The sequence below is a fragment of the Astyanax mexicanus genome, chromosome 17 (genome assembly GCF_023375975.1).
Source record: "Astyanax mexicanus isolate ESR-SI-001 chromosome 17, AstMex3_surface, whole genome shotgun sequence".
NCBI lineage: Eukaryota > Metazoa > Chordata > Actinopteri > Characiformes > Acestrorhamphidae > Astyanax > Astyanax mexicanus.
The window spans coordinates 7125642-7146530 of record NC_064424.1 but is presented as its reverse complement, the minus strand read 5'-3'; the positions used below and the strand labels follow the sequence as shown (position 1 = coordinate 7146530).

General features: G+C 37.0%; 1 protein-coding gene across 1 annotated transcript in view; it reads left to right on the top strand.

Moving 5' to 3' along the window:
- The window catches only part of rb1 (retinoblastoma 1), a 58622-nt gene extending 39558 nt beyond the window's left edge, over positions 1–19064 (top strand). Inside the window, exons 19-27 of the mRNA XM_022676016.2 lie at positions 7251–7426; positions 12668–12813; positions 12917–13021; positions 13461–13574; positions 13788–13933; positions 14088–14118; positions 15134–15276; positions 16194–16240; positions 16847–19064. Coding sequence (XP_022531737.2) covers positions 7251–7426; positions 12668–12813; positions 12917–13021; positions 13461–13574; positions 13788–13933; positions 14088–14118; positions 15134–15276; positions 16194–16240; positions 16847–16917 — 979 coding nt within the window. The 3' untranslated portion in view covers positions 16918–19064. The remainder of the gene's footprint in view (positions 1–7250; positions 7427–12667; positions 12814–12916; positions 13022–13460; positions 13575–13787; positions 13934–14087; positions 14119–15133; positions 15277–16193; positions 16241–16846) is intronic.
- The last annotated feature ends 1825 nt before the right edge of the window (positions 19065–20889 follow it).

Here is a 20889-nt window from a genome sequence, read left to right as displayed (position 1 = left end):
CACTCTTTCACTCCTTCACTCACTCCTTCACTCACCCCTTCACTCACTCCTTCACTCACTCCTTCACTCACTCACTCCTTCACTCACTCCTTCACTCACTCACTCCTTCACTCACTCACTCCTTTACTCACTCACTCCTTCACTCACTCCTTCACTCACTCACTCACTCCTTCACGCACTCCTTCTCTCACTCCTTCACTCACTCACTCCTTCACTCACTTGCTCACTCACTCCTTCACTCACTCACTCCTTCACTCACTCACTCCTTCACTCACTCACTCCTTCACTCACTCACTCCTTCACTCCTTCACTCACTCACTCCTTCACTCACTCGCTCGCTCACTCACTCGCTCACTCACTCACTCACTCCTTCACTCACTCCTACACTCATTCCTTCACTCACTCCTTCACTCATTCCTTCACTCATTCCTTCACTCACTCCTTCACTCACTCCTTCACTCACTCCTTCACTCACTCCTTCACTCACTCCTTCACTCCTTCACTCACTCCTTCACTCACTCACTCACTCCTTCACTCACTCACTCCTTCACTCCTTCACTCCTTCACTCACTCATTCCTTCACTCACTCACTCCTTTACTCACTCACTCCTTTACTCACTCACTCCTTTACTCACTCACTCTTTCACTCACTCCTTCACTCACTCACTCCTTCACTCACTCACTCCTTTACTCACTCACTCCTTCGCTCACTCCTTCGCTCACTCCTTCGCTCACTCCTTCGCTCACTCCTTCACTCACTCATTCACTCACTCCTTCGCTCACTCACTCATTCACTCACTCACTCATTCACTCACTCCTTCGCTCACTCACTCACTCCTTTCTTCACTCACTCACTCACTCTTTCACTCCTTCACTCACTCCTTCACTCACTCCTTCACTCACTCACTCCTTCACTCACTCACTCCTTCACTCACTTCTTCACTCACTCCTTCACTCACTCACTCCTTCACTCACTCCTTCACTCACTCACTCCTTCACTCACTCACTCCTTTACTCACTCACTCCTTCACTCACTCCTTCACTCACTCACTCACTCCTTCACGCACTCCTTCACTCACTCCTTCACTCACTCACTCCTTCACTCACTCCTTCACTCACTCACTCCTTCACTCACTCACTCCTTCACTCACTCACTCCTTCACTCACTCGCTCACTCACTCACTCCTTCACTCACTCACTCGCTCACTCACTCCTTCACTCACTCACTCCTTCACTCACTCACTCGCTCACTCACTCCTTCACTCACTCACTCGCTCACTCACTCCTACACTCATTCCTTCACTCACTCCTTCACTCACTCCTACACTCATTCCTTCACTCACTCCTTCACTCACTCCTTCACTCACTCCTTCACTCACTCACTCACTCCTTCACTCACTCACTCACTCACTCCTTCACTCCTTCACTCACTCACTCCTTTACTCACTCACTCCTTTACTCACTCACTCTTTCACTCACTCCTTCACTCACTCACTCCTTTACTCACTCACTCCTTTACTCACTCACTCCTTTACTCACTCACTCCTTTACTCACTCACTCTTTCACTCACTCACTCACTTACTCACTCACTCATTCACTCATATACACAAACATATGCACAGATAAAGTTGTGTTTGGCACATTTCCTGTCTTACCTGACTGCATTAAATCTTTAGTGTCAAAGCTTCGTAAAGCTAAAACACTGCTTAAAACACTCCGGAAATTATAGTTTAAACATGCTCAGAATTACACCAAGATGAATAAAAATGTATAACATAAATTGACATTAATTAGATTGATAGATTGATAGATTAATCTCTCTGCCAAAAAATGCAGGTTTGTATTCTACTTGTGATTTAGTCATGATTAATCACAGAATATTTCGTAACTTAGCATGATTTGTATGCATTTTCCCCACAACCCATTTGTTTACTTAAAACAAACACGTTAATCACCATCTTTGCTTAATTTAAAAAAATATTGATGTGATTAAATCTTTGAATCAGTTGACTCTTCTGCTTTTTATACTTTATCAAAATGTGTGTTCTATATGAGCAGAATGTTCTAGGAGGGAGAAAGGCAGAGGGAGCGAAATATGGCCAGAATCTCAAACACACACTTTCACCATAACTCGTCACTGGCAGAACACCCAAACATGGAAATGTAAGAATGACTTATAGAGGAACCCTAAAGAGGTCTAAAGTCTAAACATCAGGCGTTCTGTTGAACATACAGAGTGCTCCAAATATGGTCTAAGCTTCTGCATACCCTACACTCAGTATCATCAGAGGAAACTACTCCTTTTCTTTTAAAGAGTGATACGAGGAAATCAAATATTAATAAACAGAAAGCCTAACATATCTGGCTAATTTTAATTCTTAAACCACATTCAAGTGAAGAAGCTGCTAACTAAAGACAGTCTGAGATAATCTAGATGATCTGATTCCTATCAGATCAAAACGTTAGTAAATGATTTAATGTATATATACAGCTCTGGGGAAAAAAGACCACTTAAAATGATGAGTTTCTTTGATTTTACCAAATTGAAAACCTCTGGAATATAATCAAGAGGAAGATGGGTGATCACAAGCCATCAAACCAAACTGAACTGCTTGAATTTTTGCACCAGGAGTAAAGGCATAAAGTTATCCAAAAGCAGTGTGTAAAACTGGTGGAGGAGAACATGCCAAGATGCATGAAAACTGTGATTAAAAAACAGGGTTATTCCACCAAATATTGATTTCTGTACTCTTAAAACTGAATGATTGTTTTGTTATTGTCATTTTCTGCAAATGCTCTATATGACGTTTTTTTATTTGGAATTTGGGAGAAATTATTCAGAAACTGAAGTGGTCATTTTTTCAAGAACTATATATATATATATATATATATATATATATATATATATATATATATATATTCCAAACAACACATCTGCATACTTTCAGCTGTTATCTGTTGGTCATCTTTCCTTCATTTGTATTTATAGCGTGACATTAGGCAGCCTATCAAATAAGATGTATTTATCTAGCGCTTATTACAACTGATGTTGTGGCAAAGCAGTTAAGGGGATTCACCTGATTCACCAGATTTGTTCCATGAGGTGCATCTCACACACAAACTGTCACACTGTCATCATTAGGCATTTGGAGAAGTCTGCTTGTCTTTACTTTTTTTTATATGATATTGTGTCTAATGTTCTGCATTGGAGATAATGCTAAAGTCTTTTAAACTATAAAGAAAAACACATTTGAAATAATTTAGTAAACAAATCAGAATGTGTTTTATATTTTAGATTCTTCAGAGTAGCACCTCTTGCTTAGATGATCAGCTTTGCACGTCTTGGCTGGATTTTCTCCTCAGTCAACTTTATGAAGTAGAGTCACCTGGAATTCAGGCGTTCAGTTAACAGCTGTGCTGAACTCATCAAGAGTTAATTACTTGAAATTCTTGCCTCTTGATATGTTTGAGAGCATCAGTTATAAAGTTGTGGTAGAGAGCTGGAGTTGGTATAGAGTGAATAGCCCTATTTAAGTGTATATAAGTGTATTTAAGTGTAAATGTAAAGAAAAAGAAAACAAGTGCACTCAAGTGCAGTCACCGCAAATACCATCCAAAATGTTATGATGAAACTGGCACTCATCAGGACAGCCCCAGGAAAGGAAGACTTGGGCCCAATCCCATTTCATCCTTTGGCCCTACCCCATACCCCTACATACGGAGATTTTTCAGATGCACAATTCAAACGAAGGGGTATAAAAATCACTGCTAGGATGGCAACACAGAGTAACGCTTAGCACTATTTTACCAGAGTTTATTGTGTAGTTTCAATGTTTAATGACTGAATTCTTTATAACAAACATAAAAAAGATCACTAGTAGTTTATCTCAGTGGCTAGCTAGCTAGCTAACTTTCCCGTCCTACCTTAAAAGGTGCAACAGATGGCAGACGCTGCAGCATTTAAGGCGGAACGGAAAAATAAAATAAAGGTTATTAAAGCTCATTTTAGCTCCTCATTACAGAATTAAGAATTAAGAAATGGACAATAATAACAATTTCTGCATCATCTCCTCCCTTTCTAAAGACAATATACACAATAAAACCCTAAAGTTAACTAGTTAACCAGCAGCAGCAGCTAGGTTACTGAACTTTAGAGCTCCTGATGATGTATCGGGTGCTTGAAGAGTCGTCCTAATTCTAAGAGGGAGGATTTCATCCTTTCACCTTGTAACTCTGCTTCAAGGTGAAGGAGTACACTCGAAAAGAAGGGGTAGGGGTAAGTGGTAGGACCAAGGGGTGAAATGGGATTGGACCCTAGATGTGAAGTGCAAAATTTATCATGTTACCCTAATGCAGGAACTTCTTAAATGATTATTTGATATAAGTTTGGTTAGCATATTTAGTCCCTCGGGGCTCCAGTTTAGCACCTGTGAAACTGATGTTACTTCTGAAAGTGAAAAACATGTGGGCTCTGACGAATTAAACTGAGAACAGCGGTCGGGGAGATGTTGCGTGAGGGAACTTCTTGCGCCTGATAATTAGAACACAGCCGGGTGCAGCTGCTGAGATTTCATACCCTCATAACTAAAGACATGGACAATTTAAAATCCTTCTCCAGCAATGAGGGTTAGGGGTTGAGCTTCACTGATTTGCCTTCACAAGATGTTAGATATCATCACCAGCTCTCGTGTTTAGCAGCTCCTCCCAGCAGCTTGTCTAAACAGAGCCGTGCAGAATCTGATTAGGCTATCTGACATCATGCTATAAATAAACCAGAACCTTCACTGGAAATGAAGTAAGATTTACAGAAAATTTCTAATATTGCGGGAAACGAGCGATGTAATCAGCTGAGAAAGTAACTACAGACCCAAATATGACATAGTAATCTTTTTGGTACCACTTTAAAATAAGACTACCTTTATAAAGGGTTTATAAATGGTTTACAATTAGTTTATTAATGGTTACTAATTAGGTTGTAAATGCCTTAAAAATTATTAATAATCAGTTATAACACATACGTAGAAAGGGCAACAATGACCTGTTGTTTGTAAAATAGTGAACCCACAGCCATCTATATTGTTGCCCTTTCTACGTATGTGTTATATCTGATTATTAATGATTTTCAGGGATTTACAACCTAATTAGTAACCATTAAACTAATTGTAAACCATTTATAAACCCTTAATAAAGGTAGTCTTTACACACATTGTGAATTGCAGAAGTATATCATTACCAAACGATTCATTTAATTTTTTCTTGTCTTTGAAAGCATATGATATATCGTCCACAAAAGAAATCGTATCGTGACAAGCATAATTCTGTTCTTAAACTAGATCAATAGGTTGTAAAACGTAAATTTTATTGCATTACTACACCAAGATTAGTAAAAAATAATAAAAATTGTGAACAAGTTGTGAACTTTGTTTAAGTCAGTTGTATTTTCACCTGACATAACACAACAGCACATCTGATCAGTCCGTTCAGATGTTGCAGCCACTGGAATCGTGAGATCTCTGGTTTGAATCCCGTTCACGCGGCTTGCCATCAGCTGCCGGAGCCCTGAGAGAGCACAGTTGGCCTTGCTCTCTCTCTCTGGGTGGGTAGATGGCGCTCTTCTCCTCATCACTCCAAAGGGTGATGTCGATCAGCACAAGGCGTCTGTGAGCTGATATATCAGAACCGAGTCGCTGCACTTTCCTCCGAGCACACTGCCTACTCTGCAAAGTTTGAAAAGAGGAGGCGTGTGCTAGTCTAAACCCTTCTGTGTTTAGGCATCACATTTATTATGCAAAAGTAACTGATATTTAGGTTAATATGAAGTACTTCTTAAGAATCGTCCTAAACCACTGTTTGAATTTTCCTTACTTTTTAACTTTTCTTTAATATAAGTTTTATTGTTAAAGCAGCATTTAACTGATTTAACTGCTATGAATTTGTGTGCTGTGCCTACCATGTTCGCTCTGGAGCTTTGAAGACCTTTGGACTTTTCAGTTTGGTCCAACCAAAAATAGAAGGTGTAAGATGTGCTGTGAACCATGGTCCAGACACCTGAACCCAAAGGTTTTAATAGATCAACTAAAACACAGTTGATACTTTCTTTAAAGTAACTGTAATCTGTTGTTGTCCTTGAAATCTGACTCCTCTTTGTATATTTATGTGCTTATACTGGTGACTATGTCTGTATCTGCTGTAACTGTAGATTAACCTTTATTTATAAACAGAAATTAAAGGAATCTAAGAAGATCATGTTATGCTTATAATGTTGTGTGGAGTTCATGCATTTAAAGATGGTCAAATTCTTGTGGGGATGCAGAATCCAGCATGACCCAAGGAAAGACTCGTTTCTTTGATTTTACCAAATTGAAAACCTCTGGAAGATGGATGATCACAAGCCATCAAAACAAACTGAACTGCTTGAATTTTTGCACCAGAAGTAAAGGCATAAAGTTATCCAAAAGCAGTGTGTAAGACTGGTGGAGGAGAACATGCTAAGATGCATTAAACTGTGATTACAAACCAGGGTTATTCCACCAAATATTGATTTCTGAACTCTTAAAACTTTATGAATATGAACTTGTTTTCTTTGCATTATTTAAGGTCTGAAAGCTCTGCACCTTTTTTGTTATTTCAGCCATTTCTCATTTTCTGTAAATAAATGCTCTAAATGACGATTTTTTTTATTTGGAATTTGTGATGAATGTTGCCCGTAGTTTATAGAATAAAACAACAATGTTCATCGTAGTCAAACATAAACCTATAAATAGCAAAATCAGGGAAACTGATTCAGAAACTGAAGTGGTCTCTTAATTGTTTCTAGATTAAAAATCATAAATTCTAAGCTTTGTTAATAGAATGCTTTGGAAAGTCTTAGAAAGAATGAGTCTCTTTCTGATAACGGTTTTGTGCAGCACAGAGATTTGGAATTTCCTGTCCTACTCTTTTTATCTTTGTGGTTTTAGTTTATTTAAGTGGGTCGTTCTCTCTGTGGTAGCTTATCTGAATCGGGCTGTTGAAGTTCTGCTAGCTGATTGTGATCTAGTGCTTCTGTTTACTGAGGAAAAGCTGAGTTTGACGTTTGTGTTGAGTGTGTGGTTTGGGCAGAATCATCACAAACAGAAGAAATACGTGATTTCTCTGTTGTTGCTGGGGTGTTTTTTTAGTCCCACATATAAAGCTTTTTGGTTTGTGGAAACATTTCTCTCACAACATTTTAGTTGAGTTAATCTTATTATTCTCTTTTGGTTTTTAGGTATCTATCTCCATTACGGCCCAGTCGACAGCTCCCAGCAGCAGCAGCACCACCAGCAGCTCCACCAGCAGCCGCAGCAGCAGAGGTAGATCCTCCAGCAATGCCTCTGTCCCAGCCTCCTGCCCCCGGAACCAAACAGCACCGCTCCAACTCCCTCAGCCTTTTCTACAAGAAACGTAGGACATCCTTAATATTTGTCATTTTTGTCAGAATTGCTTTAATAGTTAAAATTCATCTCACACTCACAAGGGACTTAAACTCAAAAGAGCCAAGCTGTGTTTTAAACGAGAGCCAGAGAAAGAGATTATAATATATAACACATTGAGGGTGGGTCATTATATCAGTATTGCACCATATATAGTTTTTTAAATTATTATTATTATTATTATTATTATTAATGAGTCATTTTTGACGTGGCATCAATTATTTTTTTTTTATTAAAACATAGATGCTCTAAGCTGTCTAAAACTCACACCACAATTTGACTTACTAATGACTAATTTGACTAACACTACTGTGTCCACATGGTGGCGCTAATCAAATAAATAGGGTAAACCTGCGGTGGTGAATAAATATTGGTTGTTATTTTTTTGTCACTAAGTCTTAAAATCAGGAAAACTAGCTGTAAGTGTTTTTTATGAGCTGCAACATGTTCATCAGTACTGGGTGTGGATCCCTCTTTCATAACACGTTCAGAACATTGCATGTTATGAAACTTTCTACAGCTGCTTTCACACTCAACGTGGAAATTTGCATTTTTGAAATCATAGTTTTCAGTGAGATACCCAGGGCAGACGTGGAATATCCCTGTATTAAGCTCTTTTGGGTACTACGCTTCAGCTAAGACTCAACGCTGCCAATCCCAGAGCTGCTAATGTTCCAGATACTCCCTTGAGAGCACCTTCCACTTTGCGCCACGCATACCCATAATCAAGGAAATAATCAAAAGTCCACCTCTGATGAAGCTGTCTATGCTCCAAGTCTATATATTTCTTTTTCATTTAAAATAAATCTAATTCTGCACTTTCAAAAAGTGTTTTTCAGTGTGATGAGCAATGTAAATGTCTGCCTAGAAAGTAGTTTAACTTGAAGCAGCAAAAAGAGCTTTTTTTGTATAGCTGTAGTAATTATCTTGGGGGAAAAAATCAGGTTAAACTGCACCTGAACAGCAGTTTACCTCAAACCTAAGGAGTATATTTCATAGTCGGGACAGATCCAACTATCAATTAATAAATGGGCCGGCGCTTTAAGGGCGTTTTCACATTGATTGTTTACTTAAAGCATTTTCTTGTTGGTTCGGCTTGTTTTCGCATTGGCACAAACCTGAACGCTCCAAAAAGCGTGCCAACAAACCATGTGAGCACACTGTTTTCACGTGAAAACAGCTTAACATGGAGCAGCAGAGACAGCATTTGTTCATACTGTAGTAATTATCTTTGGAAAAATCAGGTTAAACTGCACCTGAACAGCTGTTTAGCTCTAACCTAAGGAGTATATTTGGTAGATGGGTCAGATCCAGCTATTAAAAGAACCACTCTGAAGTTTGTTTAGGACCAGACTGAGACATCTTCCTCTTTTTGGGTCTCGTTGCAGCTGTTTTGATCCACTCCTGAGTGCTATTGCTGTTTTTACACCTCCTCATATGTACTCTAGTCTGTTTAAACCGGAATAAATAATGCTGGTGTGAAAACGCCCTTTCAAGCCTCTTTAGAGTTATAGCCTGTTGAAGTTCTCGAAGCACAGTTAATCCACACCCATGCTTAACTGTTGGTTTCTGACATCTGTGGTAAGGACACAGGAAATGTTTTTTTTTCTGTTGACTCTGTTAGGTAGGTCATATTTGTGCAGATGTTGCTGCTCTGTAGATTAATGCATCAGACCTTATCTCGCCCCACTTTCCCATCGTTTCTGTTAACAGTTGCTTACCAGGTACATTATCCAGTAAGGAAACATGAAATTACCATGAAAATGCTTTACTTAACAGCTTGAAGATTGGCTTACCTGCTGTGTTATGCTCTTGTGAGCATCAGTTGTTGGTTAGAGTGCTTGACAGCTGTTTAACAGAGCCTGTGGATGTTTATTGTTGGCACAGGGATTTGAGGAGCCACTGTATTTCTAAAGCTTTTTAAATTTAATGTTAAACATATTTGCATGTCACTGTTAAGATATTAAGGACACTTAGATGTCTGTAGACATCTCAAAACATGTAGAATAACAACAGACTGTCTGTCAACAAACCACAAGTTCACACACTAATGATCTAGAAGGACGAAATCAAAGCAGAGAAGAGTGAACTCTCACTGAACTTCACAATTTCCGTCGCAGGATATTTATATTGACAATTTAGCACCACAGAAAGTGACAGCAGACTCATGCCAAGTTTAGACAGGGGTTGTTTTTAAATGTGTTGAAACTTGTATGCAGTTATGTATGCAATTATTTAAGTAAGTAAATGGTGTGGAGTGGATGCTGCAGTTGTTCTGCAGGTTTAGGTTCAGCAACAGTATGTGCTGAAAGAATGAAGTCCGCTGACTACCTGAATATACTGAATATAGACCAGGTTATTCCATCAATGGATTTTTCTTCCCTGATGAACACGGCCATATTCCAAGATGACAGTGTCAGGATTCATGAGGCTGGAATTGTGAAAGAGTGATTCAGGGAGCATGAGATCATCATTTTCACACATGGATTGAGAGAGTTCACCACAGAGTCCAGACCTTAATCTCATTGAGAATCTTTGGGATGTGCTGGATGGAGAAGAGCTGCTTTGTGCAGTGGTCAGACTCTACCATCATCAATGCTGCTGCAAGATCTGAATTAATGAAAAATTAATGCAGTACTGGATTAAAATAAATCTTGTGATGTTGCAGAAGCTTATTGAAACATTGCCACAGTGAATGCATGCTGCAATCAATGCTAAAGGCAGTTTGGTAATGACTAATCATCCAGATATACATTAAATCCAGATATACAGGTCACTCAAATACATTTGAGTGACCTGTTGTTGGGTACAGATATTAGATAGGGGTCCCAAATATTGTGCACATATTTTGTATTACTGTATAAATTGAAAATAAAGTTTAGCCCATAATTGCACACCATATGCATGTCTTTAAAATACAATTTTAGTGAAACTAGTTTTAATTAATTGTTAAATCAATTTAGATAACAGCAGTTAGTTATTTAATTCAATTTTATTTATATAGCACTTTTTACAACAAAGGTTTTCACAAAGCAGCTTTACAGAGAAAAACAGGTCCACTTATGAGCAGCACCACAGAGATGCCAATTTTATGGTGACACAGTGGCAAGGAAAAACTCCCTTTAAGAGGAAGAAACCTTGGAAGGAACCAAAACTCAGGTTGACCCGCTCAGTACAAACAAATAACAAACAACAAACAAATAACAAACAACAAACAAATAACAAAACAAAACAGTACAGAGAATGAGCTATAGCTAATGTTACGGTACAGATGATTTAATGTGAGCTATGGGTAATGTAACAGGTACTAATTTATGAATATAAAAATGTGATGGGCACAAATTATAGAACAGAGGTGTCCAAACTACGGCCCGCGGGCCATTTGCGGCCTGTTTCCTTTTTTGGAGCGTCCCGCGAGGTATTTTAGTAATAGAATGAAAGTTGGCCCGCTGTTATGCAGGTTTTTATGATGTGAGATTCAAAGTTTGAACGCTAGGTGTCAGAAACGGGCCAAAGAGTCTAAAAGCGGCGAGAGTGAAGTTGTAGCGCAGAAAAACGGGCCAAAGAGTCTAAAAGCAGAAAAGGTGTGCATTTCTAGTGCAGAAAACAGGCCAAAGAGTCTAAAAGCGGAGAGAGTGCGCATTTCTGGCGCAGAAAACGGGCCAAAGAGTCTAAAAGCGGAGAAGGTGTGCATTTCTAGTGCAGAAAACAGGCCAAAGAGTCTAAAAGCAGAGAGAGTGCGCATTTCTGGCGCAGAAAACAGGCCAAAGAGTCTAAAAGCAGAGAGAGTGCGCATTTCTAGTGCAGAAAACAGGCCAAAGTGTCTAAAAGCGGAGAGAGTGCGCATTTCTAGCGCAGGAAAACGGGCCAAAGAGTCTAAAAGCAGAGAGAGTGCGCATTTCTAGCGCAGAAAAACGGGCCAAAGAGTCTAAAAGTTGCCGTAATTAAGGAGTTTTATATTAAGAGACATCATGAAATTAAACATCAATTTGAAAAATCTTAGTTTACACAATACTGTCAAAGATAAAGACAGTAAGTCAAGTAAAATGGTGTGTAAATGAAATAATCAGGAAAAAATGTATTATTTAAAGTGGTATATTTCATTATTTGTTTTATTAGAGAGTCTGTGGCCCGTGACTTCAAATATATTTCTCCTTCTGGCCCCCAACAAAAAAAGTTTGGACACCCCTGTTATAGAGCTATGGCTAATATAGAAACAGATTCTGAGTGTGTAACATTAACCAGTGCAGGGTTGCAGAGCCGAAGTACACAGAATTATAATGTGTTTTGTAATGATCAGATAACTTTCAGATTTCAGATCTGATTACGACCTGATAATTTAGATCACATCCTGCGGTAGTCAGAGACTGATCTGGCCCATATTTAATTCAATACAGATTCTCTAAACAGAAAGCAATTTCTTTGTCTGGGTCCACAGCAAAGCTAAACTAGCAGGTGCATCCTTCAGTTGACACTTACTCCAAATAGAGAGACATTTTAAGGCAGCCAACCAAAGCGGATGCCATTTGGATACTGAGATTAAAATACCAAGAGTGTTCGGATCTGTCCTCGAAGATAAATGTGATACTTAGAAGAATCTAAAGAATCTATAAAACATATTCTTATTTGTTTAATGCTTTTTATTTACATTATAATTCTGCATGTGTTCCTGTGTAGCTTTAATATAGTCTTTATTATTAAATTTTCAATTTAAAAAAATAATAAAAAAAAAAAAAAAACACACTGAATGAGAAGAGATGTCCAAACTTTTAACTAGTACTGTATGCATATTAGAAAATAAAGTGAAGATGAGTGCGTTCATACTGTCTGCACTGTCTGCAAATTAAAAAAAAAAAAATGTGGGAAACACTGTTTCTTTATTGTTTTCACTTTATTGTTCTCACATTTTCAGCTTTTTATATATAGATAATCATCTACACTACTTTTTATTTGTCGTAAAAAATAAACACACCGAGCCTGACCAACAAAGAGCAAATACAAAGTGGACATAAGGAAAAAGTTTAGCAAAATATTAATGAAAAAATTAATTTTCTCTCAGAATATGATCCCATTATTCTCACCAGCAGCAACAGTGTGAGAGGAATTGGGCTCACCATTTAAAGTTTTTCAAATTGACCAAAAGTATTTCTGCTCACATACTCTATTAATTGACACCTGTGTTTTAACTAAGTGTGTGTGTGTGTGTGTGCAGTATACAGGATGGCCTACCTGCGGCTGAAGATGCTTTTCTCTCACCTGCTGAACTCTCACACTGAGCTGGAGCCCATCATCTGGACTCTGCTTCAGCACACACTCCAGAACGAGTATGAGCTCATGAAGGACAGACACCTGGACCAGGTATTATTTTCCTCTTCTGCTGCTTGAAATGTGTAAAACTAGTTGTTTATATGTCTTAAACTAAAGATTTTCCCCTAAATTTCATTTTATTCTTTTATTTCAGCTCATGATGTCTGCTATGTATGCCATATGCAAAGTGAAGAATGTGGATTTGCGCTTTAAGACAATCGTGACTGCGTACAAAGAGCTTCCCAATACAAACCAGGAGGTAAGAGCCCACAGCATTCTCGCATTACATCTGATTTATAGGAAAAAAATGCATGTATATTAATGATGACTTGCCGTCCTAAAATTGATTGACTGTGATGCTGGGAAAGTTTTTAAATCAGAGCCTGTTCCATTTTCTGTGCTGTTAAATGAGTTAAAATCAGCCTGTCCAATCAGAGCTGAGCTCCGTTAAGGCCTAGTTCACAATACACGATTTTAGCCCATTTTTTCTGTCACTCACTGTTTTTTGTGTATCAGTGACTACAACTTTGCTCAGTGGCACATTGGCTCGCTTGGCATCCATGTAATCATGTAGCGTGAGCTGCAGAAAGATGCTTTCTGAGCCTCACAGAGAGATCACTGGATGCTAGGTGTATTGTGGGACATTTAATTTAATTCCTAAAAACTGCCCTTTTTTATGTAATTTTTGCATTCTTCAGACCTTCAAGCGTGTGCTGATCAGAGAAGGCCAGTATGACTCCATCATCGTTTTCTATAACCTGGTTTTCATGCAGAAGCTGAAGACTAATATCCTGCAGTACTCCTCTCCTCGGGTAAGCCTTAGTTCTCTCGCCGTTCATTTTTCCAGTTTTACTTGTACTGTGCTGCCGACTAGTGGCATGGATCTGTATGGACAGTTAACCTTAAACTTTTTTTTCTCTTTTCACATGCAGCCTCATACAGTCAGAAAAAAACTGACATCTAAAAAATGATGGGCTGTCTTCTAGTGTTTCTAAACTGAACACTTTGATCTCTGTGTCTTCTAGCCCCCTCCTCTATCTCCTATACCCCACATCCCCCGCAGCCCCTACAAATACCCCAGCTCTCCTCTACGGGTGCCCGGCGGGAACGTCTACATCTCCCCTCTGAAGAGCAACCGCTTAACTCCAGCAGCCATGACTCCTCGATCTAGGTCAGCGCTCAGCAGAAACCCACACCAAAACCCCATAGCCAGCAGACCCCCACACCAGACCAATTTAACCTTCAGGAGTTACTCTTTAGTTCTATTCAGAGTAATGCCTCTCACATTTAATCAATGCTTTGTTTTTTATCATTATATCTTACAGGTTCCTTGTGTCGATCGGAGAGTCATTTGGGGTAAGTGATTTTACACACTACCATAAGGATGTTCCATATACTATTGTACAAAATGAAAAAATCCATATTGTGATATTGTTTGATGTTCTGTCTTGAAAGCAGTATATTTTGTATTTGTGTTGCTTTTTATTGAAGCTTTTAGGGTATTTTTTGTAAAGTTGTTTATATTTAAAGTTTATTTGCATGAACTAAATATTCTGCACTTCAGTATTATGAATTAAGTTATGTTAAATTATATTTAATTCTATATTTATATCAAGTATATTTTATTTATTTTATCATTTTAGTCATAGTTGTGGATAGGAAAACTTTTTTTGTTTCTATTGAGTATTTAACTCTTATGCTAAATAACACTAAAAACCTAATCAGTTGTTGCAGGAGTATATTCATGATTTAAAAAAAATGCAAACGTACCCTTATATATTGTTTTATATCGTGATATAATAATGCTATTATTTATATTGCAACTTTTATACATTAGATAAGCAGCTCAAAGTTCTTTACAGTATAGAGTTAAAATAGAAAGTAAAAAAAAATGATATACAAAAAACAGCAATTAAACACAACCTAAAAAAAATAAGTAAGAAATGTAAATAGTTCAAGATCAAATCATAATGAAAGAAAGAGCAGATCACGCAAATCTATACATATATTATATATACACTTATTGGTCGCACTAAACAGGAAAGTAGCAGATAATGGTGCGTAAACAAAAAAGGATCCTGGGAAATTGAGTTGTATTACACTTAACATAAAAAGAACAATGAAAAGAAATAGATAAAAAAATACACAGGACATTTTAGGGGCCTACACTTAAATTTTTTTCATTTACATTTAAATATCCACAGTAAAACCTTGTGTCTGAGAAGTGCAGTGAGATAAATCATGTTAATCTAATAATATTTATAAATATAGAAATCAATCATAGTGTTGTGATATTACTTTAAAGCCATATCCCCTATCCCTGCTCTTCCACAGTGTTGTTAAGCTTGTAATTCCATTTTCTTTTTATCAGACGTCAGACAAGTTCCAAAAGATCAATCAGATGGTCAGTAGCACCGACTGGTCCCTGAAGAGGAGGTTAGATGGAGACGCCACCCCTAAACCCCTGAAGAAATTGCGCTTTGATGTGGATGGACAGGATGAGGCTGATGGAAGGTGTGTATTTTCAGTCTTATTTTATATTTTTAACATGTGTGTACATTTTTGGTGTTCTGGTCAAGTTTGGGCATCTCTAGGCACCTTGCGATTCAGAGGTCTGCGATACAATTATAAAATGATTATTGATGCATCTTGGTTAATTTTTTTCTTATATACAGGATTTTTTTCCTCATTGCTTGACTACTTCATACTTAATAATCTGTAGTGATCCATAATGAATCATGATGTTTAATTGCCTCTTTTAGTTTGTTTCTCCTCACTAAAAAAAGCATAGTTACTTTAATTAATGATTAATACACAAATCCAGCTTCAAGCTTCAGCCACAATATTAAAACCTGCTACAAGGAAACAAGCAGAAACAAGAAGTTGATTATGGTATAATGTTGTGGATGATCAGTGTAATGTATATACAGAGCTGGTTTTAATGTTGTGGCTGATCTGGGTTTGATCTGCTAATGAATAAAGTATTATGCAAAATAAATAATAGAAAGTTACACATTTTAATAGACTTAGTAATGTGTTCTATATATTACACACTGGAATGGGTGCCCAGAGTGGCTTACCTGATATTTAAGTGCAAGTAAATTTGAATAATTTCACCTAAATTAGTATTAACAACATAGTTATAAATATAAAAAATAAATAACAGTAATAATACCTCAAGGACATTAATAATAAACATTTTTTGTTTGACATTTATCATCCTGAGTCTCCGTTTTATATCTGGGCCCTACAGTTTCACACTTCTGAGTTCCACATTTTGAGTGCCTTCGTCTTTAGTAACGTCTAGAAATTGTATTTTTGTCATTTTTGAATTGACTCAGAATCAAGATGGATATAAAAATCTAACCTGGTAGATTGTAGAAGGTTTGCGAGATGCTTTATCATATTAAAAGGCTGTTGTGTCTTTTCAGCAAATCAAGTTGCGAGTCTACAATGATCCAGAAGCTGGCAGAGATAAGTAAGTTATATTTTTTATTTACTACATTGTTTGGACTATAAAGTGCACTTAAAGTCCTTTATTTTTCCCCAAATTTGACAGTGTGTCTTGTAATCAGGTGTGCTTTATGTATGAATTCTACAGTCAGGTATTAAGGAGAAGTAAAGCCACTCATAAGGGTGAGTTTTCAGTGAAGTTTCTCCAGCGCTAAGGCTGGGGGCAGCAGCATTAGCATTAGCTGCTAACCTCAGTGCTAGCTCTTTTGCCGTTCAGAGGTGAGTATATTGGACTGTAGTTTAACGTGTTTAACGTGTTAAAACAAGCTACGTGAGATGAACCGCTAGTTGATAGCACCCTGGCTTACCGGAACACTAACAGCAGTAAGCGGCTAATGCTAATGCTGCTGCACCCAGCCTTAGTGCTGGAGAAAGTTAACTTGAAACTCACCCTTAGACAAAATATTGTAAATCTAAGCATACTGTAAATAAACAGAAGTGCTTTACTCACCAAAATAAACAGGTTTCAGGAGAGAAATCTGAGTAGATTCTTCAGATCTTAAAACCTCACTGAATCTCACATGTCAAATATCTTTCCCCCCCCCCCCCTGTGTGTTTGTTTTCTTCCCAGCTTCGACTCGGAGCCGCATGCAGGAACAGAAACTGAAGGAGGAGGCTGAGAAAGACAACCCTGAGCCATAACAAGCACCATGCATCATCACAGAGGCCTGGTGTTACAGCCTGTTTCCCTTTCTTTTTATTTCCTTTTAATCTTTTTTTTTTTTTTTTTTTTTTTTTTTTTTTTTTTTAATATATAATGTCTGCCGGTTTTAACAGGTTCCCACTGTCTCAGGTTTTTTTTGTTACATGAAGTGTCAAGTTACATGAAGTTTCTAAATATAAAAATGTATTGGATATATTAGAAATGTCACTCAATGTCATTTGCTCAACCATCACATCGACGAGCGTATTACAAAATAAGGTTTTGAAAGTGTCATACAGTTCAAATTATAATTTGATGATCTTTTCTTTTCTTTTTTTTTTTTTTTTTTACTTTTTTTTATGTCTTGATGCTCTGTGATTCCTGAATTTTGTCGTTTTTAAATTATTATTATTATTATTATTATTATTATTATTATTAACATGATTGAACATGATGCTTCCATAAAGTGTCCGTTTTCTGTTTTTATGGTTTAATCTGATTTGAAGACGTTAAGCATAAAGAGAGATGGGTACCACTTTAAAATAAGACTACCTTTAGAAAGTGTTTATAAATACTTTATAAAGAAGTGTATTAATGTTATTTATTAGGTTGTTAATACTCAAACAAATAAAAAGTTACAGCAGAAAAATTAAAAAAGACAAATAGTGATTTTTCAATCATTTAAACATTCACTGTTAAACCTCAGATCTTTCTGGATTCTGATTGTAGATACTTTGTGTTTTCTATAATTTTGCTATAAACCTGTTATAAATATTAACATATTTCTAAGTAGGTAGGTTTAAATACGAAACTGCCAAGTTATATTATAGTTATAAGTAATATTTTCAGTATTGCGGGTAGTATAGTATCAGTATTACAGAAGATGTGGTGTACATTTAACATTTTATATGATTTAATTGATGTTTTATTATTCCCTATTCACTGTTTAGTAAATGACAGCTCATTTAAGGCAATTACATCCTAATTAATACCAATTAATAAATAATATAATATAAGCTATTTCTAATCCCTTTACAAATGTAGTCTTGGGGGCTCTGAGTGGTTCGGAGGGCTGAACACTCCCATGATGAGGAGATCGCTGGTTTGAATCCTGATTATGCAGCTTGCCATCAGCTGCCGGAACCCTGAGAGAGCACAATTGGCCTTGCTCTCTCTCTGTGTGGGTATACAGTAGATGGCGCTCTTTCCACTCATCACTCATGGGGTGATGTTGATTAGCACAAGGCTGCGTCGCATCAGAACCGAGTCGCTGCGCTTTCCTCCGAGTGCGCTGTGCTATGATGCTACTCAGCAGCAGTTCAAAAAGAGGCGGAGTCTGACTTCACATGTATCAGAGGAGGGTGTGCTAGTCTTCATCCTCCTGGTGTTGGGGGGAATCACTAGTGATAAAGGGTAGAGTCCTGATGAGTGGACCTTAAAAAAAAAGTAGTCTTATTTTAAAGTGGTACCGAGAGACAGTATAGAAATAGCACATCGACAAGATTAGAAGAGGGACGTAAGGTGTCTCAGGATAAGTTATATTTTTAATGCTTTTCTTTAAAATGCTTTTATGTTTTATGCCTTTTTCACATGTTTTTTGTTAAATATGACATCTACAATTCTGACTACTATATTACACACTTCAGTCATATTATGCATAATCATGTGTTTTGTAAGGGTTGATTAATTTGTAATGGAAGGGAAAGACGGAAATAAGCCTTGCACAGGTCCACAGTGATTCTAAGCTTTAGGCTTCTCCAAAGTAAAGAATCCGCCTCTGAAATGCCTTGAAATTCTGTTTTTTCTATACTACAGATATTGTGGATATATTTCAGAATTCTTGCTCTGAAACACTGCGAGTGTAGTAGGATTTATTGATTGATTGTTGGTTTTATGATGTGAATGGTGTGTGTGAGAGTGTGAGTGAATGTACATGTATTTCTTTTTTAATATATAACGCTGTATTTGCTCTCTGGGCCGAGCTGTTAGTTGTTAGCATTAAGTTGATGTACTTTTTGTCAAAAAAAAAAATGTAACTCAGTTCAGCTGCGGCGGATGTTTGTTAATAACTGATTTGAGATTGTTTTTATTAATATGTACGACTGTGCTAAAATGATTGTCTTTTAGGAAAATAAACTATAAAAGTGACAAATGAGTGATGAAAGTTGATTTAACAGAAGGAAAAATGACGTTGGATCATTGTTCATTTTTCCATCACTTATGCTTTGCAACAAAATTGATCTCCGACATCAGAATTGATGTATTTGTGCACAGTGATTTTATGTTGATTCAACGTTATGGTTTTATACAGTACTGGTAAAAAGTTTGTAGACACCCTTTCATTCAATGTTTTTTTTTATTTTTATTTATTTATATAATAAGAGTGTCCATCTATTGACACTCAATATAAGAGTTTAAACTCAAGACTACTTAAATGAGGGACTTTTAGATTTTTAGGGCAGCCAACCAAAACAGATGTCATTTGGGACAAAAAAAAAAATTTGAAAGTATTTAAAATTAAATTTATTTTAATATTTAAAAAATAAATCCACCTATCAGAAAAAATACAAAGCAAAAACAGTTTGGACACTCCTTCCCATTCAATGTTTTTCTTTTATTATTATTTTTTTTTTCTACATTGTAAATTAATATTAATGACTTGAAAACAGTTAAAGGACATGAATGGAATTACTTAGTAATTTAATATGGTCTTCAGTATTAAATTGACAAGGTTGAAAAATCATAAAAAGAGAGGAAACACATTGAATGAGAAGAGGTGTGTTCAAACTTTCCAGTGGTATTGTATTTGTGGTTTGTATTAGGCTTTACTTACATTAAATATGTATACATTATTTGTATTATATTCTTATAGCCTGTACTGTGTTGCTCTTGATGTAAAGCAAGTGACCTTTAAATATTAATAATACTAATAATTATTATTATTATTATTATTATTAAAATACTATACGAGACTATTTCTCCTAAAAGCATTAATGTAAGTTTAGAAAAGCTTATTGATTATCGATTAGGTAATGTTAAATGAACCGATACATTGCTGTACTCTATTTACTGTTTCAGAGCACTAAAAGCTGCAGAGATGGTGGAGACTGCATGGGTTATTCAGAAGAAAAGGGAAGTGAGGTTAAAATGGTTAAATGTTTAACCATAAAGGTCAGGATGACCAGGGAAAGGAGCTGATAGAACTGCAGTAAGCACTGTAGTTGGAGAGCCAGTGAAGAAACTGGTGCTCATCAGGTGCTAGGCTGAAAGCTAACCCTACCACACCCTTCTACAATGGCTGTATTATCTACAGTAACTTGACATCTAACTGGACACAGAGCAGATTTAGAGAGAACAGCAACACTATCTGGTAAGTCTATGGTTAAACCCTTTTTATCTATATTTTGTTAAAAGCTGTGGAGCAGTGCGTTTTGATTGGATGCAGGTGTCCTGCCAAAATCCACTTTTTCTTGTTCTTTGTGAAATACTATAGATCTCTCGGAGTTGTAGCTAGTAAAAAAAAGGATTCAGAAAAAGAGTCGGCCAGGAAAAGCTCCGTGTCTACATCAACTCGTGAATTAGTATTCATGGCCCCACCCACCTTGGCTCGCGACCGCCCACAGGCAGAGCTGAAGCCGGGCAGGCAGGTACGTCTCGTCAGATAGGAGCTAACAGCCCTATGAAAAGCAAGGCAGTTCATTCCTGTGTTATTTGTGCGAATAACACATCAGTGTTATACTTTATGCTTTACCCAGTAATTCAGAGCTAATGAACAAATGGTTAGAAGTTTTCTACAGAACACCTCCAGCGAAGTACAACTAAGATAGGTATGTGTATTTTAAGAACATTTCTGTTTACACTAGTTAAAAGTAAAAAGTGGATTTTTACTTTCTGGACCTGGACTAACCACCTCTGTGTGTAAGTAACTATAGGTTTACATAGGATCTCCGGTGGATTTTGTGTTTTACAGA